Source organism: Dama dama, chromosome 23 (genome assembly GCF_033118175.1).
Source record: "Dama dama isolate Ldn47 chromosome 23, ASM3311817v1, whole genome shotgun sequence".
Lineage (NCBI taxonomy): Eukaryota > Metazoa > Chordata > Mammalia > Artiodactyla > Cervidae > Dama > Dama dama.
In genome coordinates this window covers 48,572,560-48,587,051 of record NC_083703.1, presented here as the reverse complement: position 1 = coordinate 48,587,051, position 14,492 = coordinate 48,572,560, and the positions used below count along the sequence as shown (strand labels likewise).

General features: G+C 38.2%; 1 protein-coding gene across 6 annotated transcripts in view; it reads right to left on the bottom strand.

The window, feature by feature from the left end:
• Window positions 1-2,329: 2,329 nt before the first annotated feature.
• The window catches only part of MCM8 (minichromosome maintenance 8 homologous recombination repair factor), a 51,232-nt gene continuing 39,069 nt past the window's right edge, over window positions 2,330-14,492 (bottom strand). For all 6 annotated transcript variants that reach the window (XM_061126657.1, XM_061126656.1, XM_061126653.1 and 3 more), the window contains 3 exons: window positions 14,300-14,376; window positions 4,191-4,380; window positions 2,330-3,500 (listed from right to left, as the gene is read on the bottom strand). In XM_061126657.1, the coding sequence (XP_060982640.1) occupies window positions 3,408-3,500; window positions 4,191-4,380; window positions 14,300-14,376 (360 nt within the window). In that variant the 3' untranslated portion in view covers window positions 2,330-3,407. The remainder of the gene's footprint in view (window positions 3,501-4,190; window positions 4,381-14,299; window positions 14,377-14,492) is intronic.

The following is a 14,492-nucleotide window of genomic DNA, read 5'->3' as shown; positions in this document are numbered from 1 at the left end:
TCTTCATTGTTGCATGGGTTGCTGCAAGTGGAGGCTACTTTCTAGTTGTGGTGCATGGGCTTCTAATTGAGGTGGCTTCTCTTGTTGCAGAGCATGGGCTCCAGCGCCTACAGGCTTCAGTAGCTGTGGCACCCTGGCTCTAGAGCAGTTTCAGTAATTGTGGCACTTGGGCTTAGCTGTTCTGTAGCATGTGGGATCTTCCCAGATCAAGGATTGAACCCATGTCTCTTGCATTGGCAGGCAGATTCTTTACCACTGAGTAGTCAGGGAAACCCTTTTTCTATATTCTTAAGTCAAGTTGCTTAAGCATTCTGGTTAAGTTCTATAACACTCTATGTCCTCATTTATAAACAGTATAATCACCTACTTTATTTTCATTGGAAGGACTGAGGCTGAAGCTGAAGATGCAATACTCTGGCCACCTGATACAAAGAACTGACTCATTGGAAAAGACCTTGATGCTGGGAAAGATTGAAGGCAGGAGGAGAAGGGGACAACAGAAGATGAGATGGTTGGATGGCATCACTGACTCAATGGACATGAGTTTGAGCAAGCTCTGGGAGTTGGTGATGGGCAGGGAAACCTGGCATGATGCAGTCCATGGAGATGCAGAGTCAGACACAACTGAGCAACTGAACTGAACTGAACCCACTTTATGTGTGTTTACCTCACACGGGTATGTAGTCAAAATCTGTTTTACATGCTAGGGCCATAGTGGTGAATAAAGCAAAGTCTTTGTCCTTGTGAAGCTGGAGAAAAGATGATTAATTGAGCCAGAATATGGAACTGGAAGTAATGAAAAATAATCAGGTTTCAGATGTTCTAAAGATAGTGCTAAGAGGATTTGTTGATGGACTGATTAGGGGATAAGAGAAAATTAAAGATAACTCCAACATTTTTGGCATGAGAAATCAGCAGGATAGTTACTAAACACTATAAAAAATTTCAGAACACCATGGCAAAAGGGAAGATACAAATAGCTTTTCAAGAGGAAATAAAGGTCACATGCCAAAAATAAAAATGGCTTTGGATTTCCAAACAGCAACACTGAAAAGTAAAAGCAATAGAGCAATATCTAAAATTCTGAGTGAAGATGATTTCCAAACTAAAATTCTATGCCCAAACTGTCAGTCCAGGAATAAGGTAGAATGCATCTTATAAACTCTTCCTGAGGAAGGTACTGAAAAATGGATTCCACCAAAATAAGGGAATAAAATGAGAAAGAGAAAGACACGGGAGCCAGGAAATGGGAGAGAAAATGAGAAGTCCCAGACAGATGTGTAGTTGAGATTGGAAAGGGCCAGAGAATTCCAGTTAATTCCAGTTAAAATAGGTTCTTTGGTTTATCTGCATATTCTGAGAGGAGACTTAGACTTGTAGTGGAGCCTTGGGTTCAAATTAGTGGTCGGTACATAGAAAGCTAAGTAGTTGAAAAACAAATTATTAATTTTAAGGGGAAAAAAGTATACCAGAAAGGAGATGAATAATATTCAACAGACACAGTGACATTAAGACTATGTTCAGTTCAGTCGCTCAGTTGTGTCCAACTGCTTGCGACCCCATGGACTGCAGCACGCACACCAGGCCTGTCCATTACCAACTCCTGGAGCTTGCTCAAACTCATGTCCATAGAGTTGGTGATGCCATCTAACCATCTCATGCCCTGTTGTCCCTGTCTCCTCCTGCTTTCAATCTTTCCCAGTATCAAGGTCTTTTCCAATTAGTCAGTTCTTCGCATCAGGTGGCCAAAGTATTGGAGTTTCAGCTTCAGCATTAGTCTTTCCAATGAATATTCAGGACTGATTTCCTTTAGGAAATCACTGGTTTTGATCTCCCTGTAGTCCAAGGATTCTCAAGAGTCTTCTCCAACACCAGAGTTCAAAAGCATCAATTCTTCGGAACTCAGTTTTCTTTATAGTCCAACTCTCACATCCATACATGACTACTGGAAAAACCATAGCTTTGACTAGATGGACCTTTGTTGACAAAGTAATGTCAATGCTTTTTAATATGCTGTCTAGGTTGGTCACAGCTTTTCCTTCAGGGAGCAAGCATCTTTTAATTTCATGGCTGCAGTCACCATCTGTAGTGATTTTGCAGCCCAAGAAAAAAAAGTGTCTCACTGTTTCCATTGTTTTCCCCATCTATTTGCCATGAAGTGATAGGACGAGATGCCATGATCTTAGTTTTCTGAATGTTGAGTTTTAAGCCAGCCTTTTCACTAGATTTAACTAAAAATTATGATATATAACTAAACTGGAAAGAAATGGGAAAGTGTATATGTATGTATATACATAGAAGGGTTTAAAAGAACTACACTCATATTCTGAGGTAGGTAAAAAGTCAGTATAATTTTTGAAACTGAAAACTCAAGAATGAGCATTACTATTGATAGATAACAAGAATTTACTGTATAGCATAGGGAACTATATTCAGTATGTTATAATACACTATAATGGAAAAGAATAGAAAAAAGAATATAATATACACATATATATGCATAACCAAATCACTTTGGTGTACACCTGAAACACAGTATTATAAATCAAGTATACTTTAAGAAAAAAAATAATTAGCATTAGTAGCATGTCCTTTAGAAAAACGGAGGTAAATGGGAGAACAATTGAAACTGAACAGAAAATTAGGGCATGTGGAAGAGTGGAACAGAGGCTGCTACAGTCTTGCACAGCTATTTAAATTTTTTTCATTAGCTACGATGTTAAGCTTAATATGTCAATATATGGATGGACACTAGGCTTTAGGTGAGCAGGAAATAGTATATACGGAAGTCTAGTTACACATGAAGCTTATATCATGTTATAAATCAAAGTCAGTAAATAAAGTAAGGGAATTCCCTGGCAGCCCAAATAGTCAGGACTCCATGCTTTCACTGCCAAGGGTCCAGGTTCAATCCCTGGTCAGCGAACAAAGGTCCTGTGAGCTGCACGGCACAGCTAATAAAAAAGGATAAAGAAAAAAATTTAAATTTTAAAAAGTCAATATATAATATTTCCAAAATTTGGGGGAATTGAAAGTTGGTTTCAATTTATTTCTAAAAGATGCTCAATTTTGTGTGTCAGAACTATTTAAACATTTAAATGTAACCTTGTGACTGTTTACCCAGATGGACATTTGACATGCACAACCATGAAATATTTATAAGAATAAAAGAAAGGTCAAAAACAAAACTATAAATAACTTCTAATTACATCATTTAGATAAAATGTAAAATATTTTTAGTCTTCTGGAGAAGTAAAAAATTAGCACATGATTTTATCACTTCTTAAATTAGTTCAACTCTCTTTTCCTATTACATTTGGGGTGCCATTTTCAGAGAACAGGTTTTTTTTTTTTTTTTTTGCATATTCTTCATAACAAACCCAGGAGATCCTGGCTTGGTAGTCCTTTTATATAGTTTGAAGTTGGTAAACCTTTGGGCCTTTTTTCAAGAGATAACCTTGGTCATTTAGTGATCCAATAAAATTTTCAAAATCAGCAACCTAGTAGAAAATAATAAAAGAGCCTGTTAAATAATATACAAAAAATGTGATTTTTTAAAATTAATCTCTCAAACAGTAATATACAATTGTCAAGTTTTTTGGGCAAATAAAATCATTTGTACTTCTTACAGAGAAACCTGCCTACATACGAACCCTGGATTCTATAACACCTAGCTAATCAAAAATAACTCCAGTATGCACAGAATCTTTTATATTTGTTTTAGCTTAGCTTCAAAACAAAAATTAGACTAACTTTTAAAATTGAATGAGCAATTTTCCACAGAAACTGTTTTACATATTTGAAGTGTTATTGTCCCCATTTTCACTAAGACTTTTAAGTAGTTAGAGCAAGTGGAATCATGTCCATTTAACAAATGAGAAAATTGAGGTTCAATGATGTGTAAGATGACTTGCCCTCAGAGACTGTCAGAATAACATGGAAACTTGCTATGATGTTTCTCCTATCAAGATGTTGAAAACTCTTTTGAAAAGAAGTTTGAATTTTAGATAAAAACTGTTTTTTTAAAGTTCTGAGCAACTAATTTTATATCTTAAAAAACAAACATGTGTTTTTAAATACTCCAAAACAGCATATTCCATGATTTTAGTCTAAATCTTTTGACATTCAAAAGTTCTATATTAATAAAGCCATCCTGAAATTATTATAAAACGATTTATTAATTATCATACCTGAATATTTAACTCTTTGGCAATCTGCTGAAGTTGATGAAACTGAAATAAATTATTGTAAGTTCTTTCAGCAGTATTGTTGAGAGCAGAAATAAATCTTTTTGCTGCTGATCTGTTGCTCATTCCAGAACCATGCTGGGATCGTTCAAAATCTAGGTTCCCAAATTCATCAGAGTAAGTTCCTAACATGCTTATGGAAGGAAAGAAAAACAGTTACCCAATGTGTTTCAGCTATAGAAATTTCTGTCCAAGTTATAAAAAGAAAAATGTGGAAGCAGCCCGGAGGATCAGGTAACAAAGATTTAAATGTGTATTTACTGAGTGGTGATTGTGAATTAACTATTCATGGACTATTCGGGGATAAAAATATTTTGGACATAGTTACCACTTTTTAAGAAACTCCCTATATTTAGAAACAGAAATACAAATGTATTTTTGCATAAAAATACAAAGTTGACAGACTACAATATAAATACTTGGAACATTCTCTTTGATTCATGAAAAAAAGAAATTCTAAACATACTAAATTTAGGCTTTCCTTGGTAAAGATGTCTTCCTATCTCCTAGGGCAGCATCTGGCAAATAAAATGTGTTGGAAAATACTCTGGGAATGAAGTAGAAAGGTTCTGCTGAGTTATAGTAATGATGGTTAGATATTAAAGGATACACCTATTTCTCCAGCTCTTGCTGTTTTCTCCTTATTTTCACAATATCATCAGGAAAGAAATACATAATTCATAGTGAATTTTAGCCATAAGTCTGAAAGTACCAGTTAGAAATTAGCCATCCTCTCTAGTCCAGCCCTGTTGCTGATTGCCTGCCTTAATTCTCGGTTTATATATAATCTCACAGCCAGGCTCAGAGGCAAAGATGTTATTTAATGAGTTAATTAATCAAATATGAATTGGTCACTAGACAGTAGGCTTCTCGTGGTGAAACAAAACAGGTGCAATTCCTGCCCTTAAGGAGCTCATAGGAATGCATTTAAACGGTTATTAAAAACACATCTTCATTTTGTTCCCTGAATAGATAAGAGCCCACATGAAAGAGAATAAGCTGTACATATAGGAATGAGTCATCCAAATAAGACTATAGTAACTAATAAAACAATTAGATGAGTATGTGTATTCCCTAGACATGTAGCATAATTTTTTTTATAATTAACTACTTTACCATATTATTATTTGTTGTTGTTTAATCACTAAGTCATGTCCGACTCTTGCGACCCCATGGACTGCAGCCCGCCAGGCTCCTCTGTATGTGTGATTTCCCAGGAGAGAATACTGTAGTTGCCATTTCCTTCTCCAGGAGATCTTCCCTTCATTGGCAGGTGGACTCTCTACCACTGAGCCACCAGGGAAGCCCACACCATATAATTTACCATATTCTTATTTCTCATAGAACAGTCGTCACAAATGCTTTAGGCTACTATGTCAATTATAATAGCTAGTATTTACCTTAATTATATTTATTTACCATGCACTGGTTTGATCTCCTTGCATCAAACCAGTCAATCCTAAAGGAAATCAACCCTGAATATACATTGAAGGACTAATGCTGAAACTGAAGCTCCAATACTCTGGCCACCTGATGAGAAGAGCCAACTCACTGGAAAAGACCCTGATGCTGGAAAAGACTGAAGGCAAGAAGAGAAAGGGACAACAGAAGACAAGATGGTTGGATGGCATTACTGAGACTCAATGGACATGAGTCTGAGCAGGCTCCAGGAGACGGTGAAGGACAGGAAACCCTGGAGTGCTGCAGTCCATGGGTTCACATAGAGTCGGACATGACTGAGCAAATGAACTGAACTGAACTGAACCATGTGCTATCCAATTTAACCCTTCCAGCAATCCTATTACTTGGGGATTATTCTTATTTCCGTTTTACAGATGAAGATACAAAGTCTTGTAAGTTTAAGTGACTCGCCAAAGGTTACAAAGCTAATTAGTGTCATATCTGGGATCTGAGTCTGGCTACACTGCTTCAGATTTGAAGAAAAGTATGTAAAATATTTGAGTTACTTTCCTTACACAGAAGTAGCTCACAATTATCTCTCAACCTCTGAAGGTGGCTCTATTTTCTTCTACTTCCTAGTATATTTCCAGAGAGAGCTTATATGAACGGTTGCCCATAAACATGTGGTTTTTATAGCTATGTGTTCTATAATGTACTGTCACCAGTTCAGATTTTTCTTATTTAGGCTTCTGCTTCCTAGTTAAAATATAATTTAACAGGTTCAAAACCATGTTAAGGACAAATATTCAAAGCTAAAGACACAAAGATAAACACCAATACAGTATACTAACGCACACATGGAATTTAGAAAGATGGTAACGATAACCCTATATGCAAGACAGAAAAAGAGACATAGATGTATAGAACAGACTTTTGGACTCTATGGAAGAAGGCTAGGGTGGGATGATCTGAGAGAACAGCATCAAAACATGTATATTATCATGTGTGAAACAGATCACCAGTCCAGGTTGGATGCATGAGACAAGTGCTCGGGGCTGGTGCACTGGGATGACCCAGAGGGATGGGATGGGGAGGGAGGTGGGAGGGGGGTTCAGGATGGGGAACACATGTAAATCCATGGCTGATTCATGTCAATGTATGGCAAAAACCACTACAATACTGTAATTAGCCTCCAACTAATAAAAATAAAGGGGAAAAAAAAGGAAAAAAAAAAGCTAAAGAGACAGAAACTCTGAAATGGAAGATTTCATGAATGAAAAATGATTACTAAAATCAACCTAACAATCAATGTAGTATATTTACTGAGAGCCTACTGTGTGCGAGGTGTGAGTCTGGGCCCTGGGAGTACAGTGGTAAATCTGACAGATAACTCTCTTCTCTCACAGAGTTTAGATGAAGGACAGAAAGCATGTTAAGTATAACAAAGCAGAAAATTCCCAGTCTAGTCTCAGTTATGTTTAATTGGGTCTTGATCTCTACCATGGAAATAATGCTAGGTAATATCAATCATTTGAAATCAAAGAAAGAAAGAAGAAAGTGAAGTCGCTCAGTTGTGTTCGACTCTGCAGCCCCATGGACTGTAGCCCACCAGGGTCCTCCATCCGTGGAATTTTCTAGGCAAGAGTCCTGGAGTGGGGTGCCATTTCCTTCTCCCTTGGAATCAAGTTAGCCTTCTTTTTTCTCTGAGCTTTTTTATAAAAGTTGGTAAACACTCAAGCAATTCAGGGACACAAACTGGTAATCAGATGTGGGTGCTATTTACACTTAATCATGAGACCTCTTTTTTTCAGGATCCCAGAAGAAAACTGACAGTCTGAAGTTAATTCAGTTTTATCAGCAAGGCAACTTTGAGAAGTAGAAACAAATACAATTTCCATAAGGAAAAGCACATGCAAACATTGTTTGACATGAGTATTCAGACATGTAGAACTATTCATAAATGAGAACTATAGCATTTTTATTGAAAAGGCAATTAAAATTTAAGTATAATGCTCAGATATGAGAACTAATCCATGGCATCCACAGAACCATGGATTTACTGTAGAGAAACACCAGAGTGGCTACTTGAGGCAGTCTGGGGTCTGAGGTCTTGGGAAACTGACGAAGGGTAATGCCTCAAAAAACAAATGTTACAGGTGAAGGAAAGTTGCCGAGGTAGTCTGACCCTTGATTTGCCAGCAGTCTATGATGTACAGCACATGACATTCTTTAGCAGAACCAGGCACTAGAAGACCCAAAGAAAGGGCAAGAGTTCAATAAAAAGAAAAGAAAACCAAGAGTGGCAATCTGGGTCCACTGCCAAAGGTGGAGAGCTTAAGGCCAGGATACACTGGCCTTAAGAGAATGAAAGAGGATGATACATGCACTCGAGACTGTGAGCAAAGAAGCACCTTCCTGTCATTGAACAAGAAGCCTCTATTGTTGGTCCCTGTTTTTAATTAGGAAAAAAGTTTAAAATATAAGATTTCTAGAATTTTGGTTGGTTTCAGGGACTTACTTTGGATCTCTGTTAGGTCAGATTCTCAGTTTCCTATTGGTCTCATCCCATTAGAAGTCAGGTGGGTAATTGGTTTTTGTAGCCATTCCTTTACTTCATATGCTGCTCACTATAGTGAGTCCTGGCAACATGCTGTATGAGGAAGTCTAGTAATTCTAGTATTTATAAGGTTGCTTATAAATAGCAAATGGAGGTTCTCCAGCACAAAGAAGCAAGTTTGGTAATTTTTACCACAAGGCCCTTTAAGCCCTATTTCTGAGGCATGTAAAAGAGAAAATTGATAGTTCAAGCAATGTGTGATGCTCAACCAGTAAGATATTACGATACAGAGGGTAAAAGTTAGCAACTGGTGGTTGTTTAGTCACTCAGTCTTGTGGCCACTGCTGAGTTCTCCAAATTTGCTGGCATATTGAGTGCAGCACTTTCACAACATCATCTTTCAGGATTTGAAATAGTTCAGCTGGAATTCCATCATCTCCACTAGCTTTGTTCATAGTGATGCTTCCTAAGGCCCACTTGACTTCGCACTCCAGAAAGTCTGGCTCTAGGTGAGTGATCATACCATCATGGTTATCTGGGCCATTAAGATCTTTTTTTGTATAGTTCGTCTGTGTATTCTTGCCACCTCTTCTTAATATCTTCTGCTTCTGTTAGGTCCATACCATTTCTGTCCTTTATTGTGCCCATGTTTGCATGAAATGTTCCCTTGGAATCTCTAATTTTCTTGAAGAGATCTCTAGTCTTTCCCATTCTTTTGTTTTCCTCTATTTCTTTGCACTGATCACTGAGGAAGGCTTTCTTATCTCTCCTTGGTATTCTTTGGAACTCTGCATTCAGATGGATATATCTTTCCTTTTCTCCTTTGCCTTTTGCTTTTCTTCTTTTCTCAGCTATTTGTAAGGCTTTCTCAGACAACCATTTTGCCTTTTTGCAATTTTTCTTCTTGGGGATGGTTTTGATCACTGCCTCCTGTACAATGTTACAAACCTCCGTCCATAGTTCTTCAGGAACTCTGTCAAATCTAATCCCTTGAATCCATTTGTCACTTCCACTTACAATCATAAGGGATTTGATTTAGGCTATACCTGAATGGTCTAGTGTTTTTCCCTATTTTCTTCAATTTAAGCCTGAATTTGGCAATAAGGAGTTCATGATCTGAGCCACAGTCAGCTCCAGGTTTTGTTTTTGCTGACTGTATAGAGCTTCTCCATCTTTGGCTGCAAAGAATATAATCAATCGGATTTCAGTATTGACCATCTGGTGACATCCACATACAGAGTGATCTCTTGTGTTGTTGCAAGAGGGTGTTTGCTATGCCCAGTGGAGCGCATTCTCTTGGCAAAACTCGTTAGTCTTTGCCCTGCTTCATTCTGTACTCCAAGGCCAAACTTGCCTGTTTTCCACATTATCTACTGACTTCCCACTTTTGCATTCCAACTCTCTATGATGAAAAGAACATCCTTTTTTTGGTGTTCATTCTAGAAGGTCTTCATGGAACCATTCAACTTCTTTGGCATTAATTGTTGGGGCATAGACTTGGATTACTGTGATGTTGAATGGTTTGCCTTGGAAAAACACCGAGATCATTCTGTTGTTTATGAGACTGCACCCCCAAGTACTGCATTTCAGATTCTTTTTTTGACTGTGAGGGCTACTCCATTTCTTCTAAGGGATTCTTGCCCACAGTAGTAGATATAATGATTGTCTGAATTAAATTCGCCCATTCCCATCCTTTTTAGTTCACCAATTCCTAAGATGTTGATATTCATTCTTGCCATCTCCTGTTTGACTACTTTCAATTTACCTTGATCATGACCTAACATTCCAGGTTCCTATGCAATACTATTCTTTACAGCCCTGGACTTTACTTTCACCACCAGACACATCCACAACTGGGCGTCATTTCCGCTTTGGCTCAGCCTCTTCATTCCTTCTGGAGCTATTTCTCCACTATTCTCCAGTAGCATATTGGACACCTAACCACCTGGGCTTCCCAAGTCATGCTACTGGCAAAGAACCTACCTGCCAGTGCAGGAGACATGAGATGTGGGTTCGATCCCTGGGTCAGGAAACTCCCCTACAGCAGGAAATGGCAACCCACTCCAGTATTCTTGTATGGAGAATCCCATGGACAGAGGTGCCTGTTGGGCTACAGTACATAGGGTTGCAAAGAGTCTAACAGGACTGAAGCGAGTTGCTTGCACAGAATGACCTGGGGGATTCATCTTTCTGTATCATATCTTTTTTGCCTTTTCATAATGTTCACGGGGTTCTCAAGACAAGAATGCTGAAGTGGTTTGTCATTCCTTTCTCTGGTGGACCAAGTTTTGTCAGAAGTCTCCACCATGACATATCCATCTTGGGTGTCCCAACATGGCATGGCTCATAGTTTCTTTGACTTACACAAAGCTGTGATCCATGTGATCATTTTGGTAGTTTTTCTGTGACTGTGGTGTTCATTCTGTCTGCCCTCTAATGAATGAGAATAGGAGACTTGTGCAAGCTTCCTGATAAGAGGGGCTGACTGTGGGGCAAACTGGGTCTTCTGGTGGGCATGACCATGATCAGTCAGTCTTTAATCCAGTTTTCTGCTGATGGGTGGGACTGTGCTCCCTCCCTGTAGTTTGGCCTGAAGCCCAACTATGGTAGGGGTAATGGCAGAACTCCTCCAAAAGGATTTATGCCAGCATGCTGCACCTCCCAGAACTGCTGCTGTCAGTGTCCCTGAAACTGCCGCAGGCCACTGTCAACCCACACCTCTGCCAAAGACTCCCAAACACTCACAGGCAAGGCTGGCTCAGTCTCTTGTGGTGTCCCTGCTCCTTTCTCCTGGAACCTGGTGTGCACAAGATTTTGTTTGTGCCCTCCAAGAGTCTCTGTTTCTCCAGTCCTGTGGAAGTTTGGTCATCAAATCCCACTGACCTTCAAAGTCAGATTCCCTGGGGATTCTCAGTCCCTTTGCTGTATCCTCAGGTTGGGAAGTCTGTTGTGGAGCCTAGCACTTTAACAATAGTGCGAGTTCTTCAGTATAATTGTTCTCCAGTTTTTTGATCACCCACCCAGAGGTTATATGGTGGGGCTAATGGCAACTACCTCCTCCAAGAGGACTTATGACACATGTCACATCTCCCAGGACTCCTGCTGCCAGTGCCCCTGTCCCCATGGCAGGCCACTGTTCACCCTTGCCTCCACAGAGACCCTCAAACACTCAGAGGCAGGTCTGGCTCAGTCTCTTGTGGGGATCACTGCTCCTTTCCCTGGGTCCTGGTTGAAAGGATTGGTAGTCATTAATTGTTAGTAATTTTACTCATTATGAGACAGCTGTTCTTGTGCTAGCAGTAAAAAATTAACAGCTATCAATTCAAGAGTCCTTAAAGCTTCAAAAACTATAAGTGTAACCTCACTTGCTGACAAATTCTGACATGTTGATTTAAGAAGAAAAGTTCTGCTTCTTGCACAGATTACCTAAAAGGGCAAGAAACAAATTGCAACTTAATGCTTAGACCTTTGGGAGACAGCATGGGTGCCCTTCTACCCATACAGCATGCTTCCAGAGGCAGTAGAGGGAACAGGGTGTCCTCTGGGGACAAGTTAGTGACAGCCCGGGGATGAAGAAACAACTAGGTAAATCTCTCCCTATAAAGACAGGGAGAAAAGGATCTGAAGCTCAGAGCTACTGAACAATGTATATGGAGAGCTCTAAAGGTCAGAATGAAGAAATTCTTTGAAAGGGGCAATTTTGGAAACTTCTGATCTGTGTGACATGAGATCTGCCAGTTTTTGAAACCTTCAATGTGTGTGATGAGTCACAGTAAAAGTTATCTGCACAGTCTCATCATATCATCAAAGCTGGCAATATTGATAGTGTTTACTGAGTGTCCACTAATGTGTCAGAATCACATTTGTCACTTTGCCTTAGTGCATGATATCTCAGGGCACAATCCTTTGTGCTGAGTTCTACACAAAAGGAGACTGAAAAGCAGAGTGTAACTTGCCATGGCAGCTCCAGTTCAGTTCAGTCGCTCAGTCATGTCTGACTCTTTGTGACCCCATGGACTGTGGCACGCCAGGCTTCCCTGTCCATCCTTGGCATTCTTCCCTGTCCATGGCAGCTCCAGGTCAGATTTTAAAGCCCACACTCTGGCAGCAATGCTGTACCACTTTTACTTAGAGCTAAAGAGAAACAATTGGTTCTGACTCCAAGCAAGCCCAGAACAGTAGCTCTTAGGGGAAAAAAAAATTACTTAACAAAATAATTTTGTTTTTAAATTAGTATTTTTAGATCCTCAGATTCCTAACAGATTTATATTTTAAGTACTGTGCATATTAAAAAGAACTAATTTCTAAATTACGATAAATCTGAAACTGCAGTTGTGAAAAATAAAAAGATACTCTTTAGGCATTGACATGGAAAGATTTCAAGATCATTTTCTTAATGAAAAAACTGAGGTATAGAATGTGTATGCTACCTTTTGTCTATAAAAGGGGGAAAAGAATATACAGATATGGAGTTGTAATGTATATTTTATATCTGAAATCACACAAAAATTGATTTGTCACTAGGGAAAATGAAGAACAAGGGAGCTAGTTAACAGTATATGAAGAAACTTTTACCATCAAATACTGTTTGAACTTTGGAATTTTGAGGTATATGAATGTGTAAACCTATTAAAAAAATTTTTTTAATTGAAATGCCTATCTAAAATAATCAGAATAAGATGTGTTCTCATATGTCACTTCTTAAAAGTTAACATGTGCGAACAGGAAACTAAAAAACACAAGAAGCAAAAAAAAAAAAGGCATCCATGACCACAAGCAGTTTACCATTTGATGTGTTCTTCTAAGTTAATTGATTTTTTCAAAAACTGCATGTCTAAGGTAGTCATATATCATCAATTAAAATACAGATTTTTTCTTTTCTGTCTCCTAAGAACTATGATCTACCAAATGATATAAAATGCAAAGGTCACATATCAGCAATATGTGTCAAATCCTAATGCATTTATTGATCCTTGAACCCAGAAATATCATTTCTTAGAATATACTTACAACACATAAAGTATCTCACAGAGATTACTCATTGTAGCACTGTTTGCAATAGCAAAAGCATGGAAAATATTCACGTGTCTAGCAATGGGAGACTGGTTAAATAAACTATGGTATGTCATGGTATATCTAAACAATAGAATACTGTATAGCTGTAAAAAAGAAAACTTTATATGTCCTAATAAGGAAAGATCCCTAGATATACTGTCAAATTAAAAAAACAAAAGATATAAGAGAATGGACTGGCAGTTGCTAGAGGCTGGGGGGGCAGGGAAGGGGATGATAAGGGGTGGGGTGGGTAAAATGGGTGAAGGGAGGTCAAAAGGTACAAGCTTCCAGTTATAAATATATGTAATGTAAGCATGGTGACTAGTTAGTAATACTGTATTATATATTTGAAAGTTGCTAGAGAGGAGCTCTTTAAAGTTCTCATTGCAAGAAAATAAACTGTAACTGTGTGGTGAAGCACATGTGCAGTGTGGTAATCATTTTGATATATAAAGTACAGAACAACAGTGTGTGCTATTTATAGTCATGTGCTATTTATAAGAAAGTAATGGGTGTCCTGGTAAAGAGGAAGGGTAGATGGTAAATAGGATGGGGCAAGCCTTCTCAAAGTATGTTTTTTAAATTCATTTTAGAACTATATGAATGTATCAATAATCATTCAGGCACTTCCCTGGTGGTGCAGTGCTCAAGAATCCACTATGCAATGCAGGGGATGCGGGTTCAATACCTGGTCTGGGAACTGAGATCCCACATGCCTCAGGGTAACCAAGCCTGTAGGGAGTCTGTGGGCTGCAACTAAGACCCAAGGCAGCCAAATAAATATTAAAAAAAAGGCCCAATTTTAAAATTACCCATTCAAAAAACCTTTTTTTTAACATGTAAAGATTATTTACACAGGAATATTTTAAGCCAGAAAAGTATAATTTGTTCTGAGGAAAATAAGTGATCAAATGCGTTAACTAAAAATAATTTTGCTTGGCCTAATTAAATATATAAATTGAGACAGAATGATGACCGTTTTATTTCATTTGATGAATGTTTTATTTCATTTAAAACAGCATTTAAAATGTATTCTTACCTGTATTTCATGATTTCAACTATGTCCTCAGCATCTTGTTTAGTTGCTTCCTCTCTCAATTCCAACCTTGCTCGTGCCTTTAAAAGAAAACAACCATCTTCAGATAACAAAAGATAAATATATTTAACATTGAGCAGGTAGAGTATATATAAGCTTATTTCATTTATTAATTTTACACAAAAACTTTTAGAAG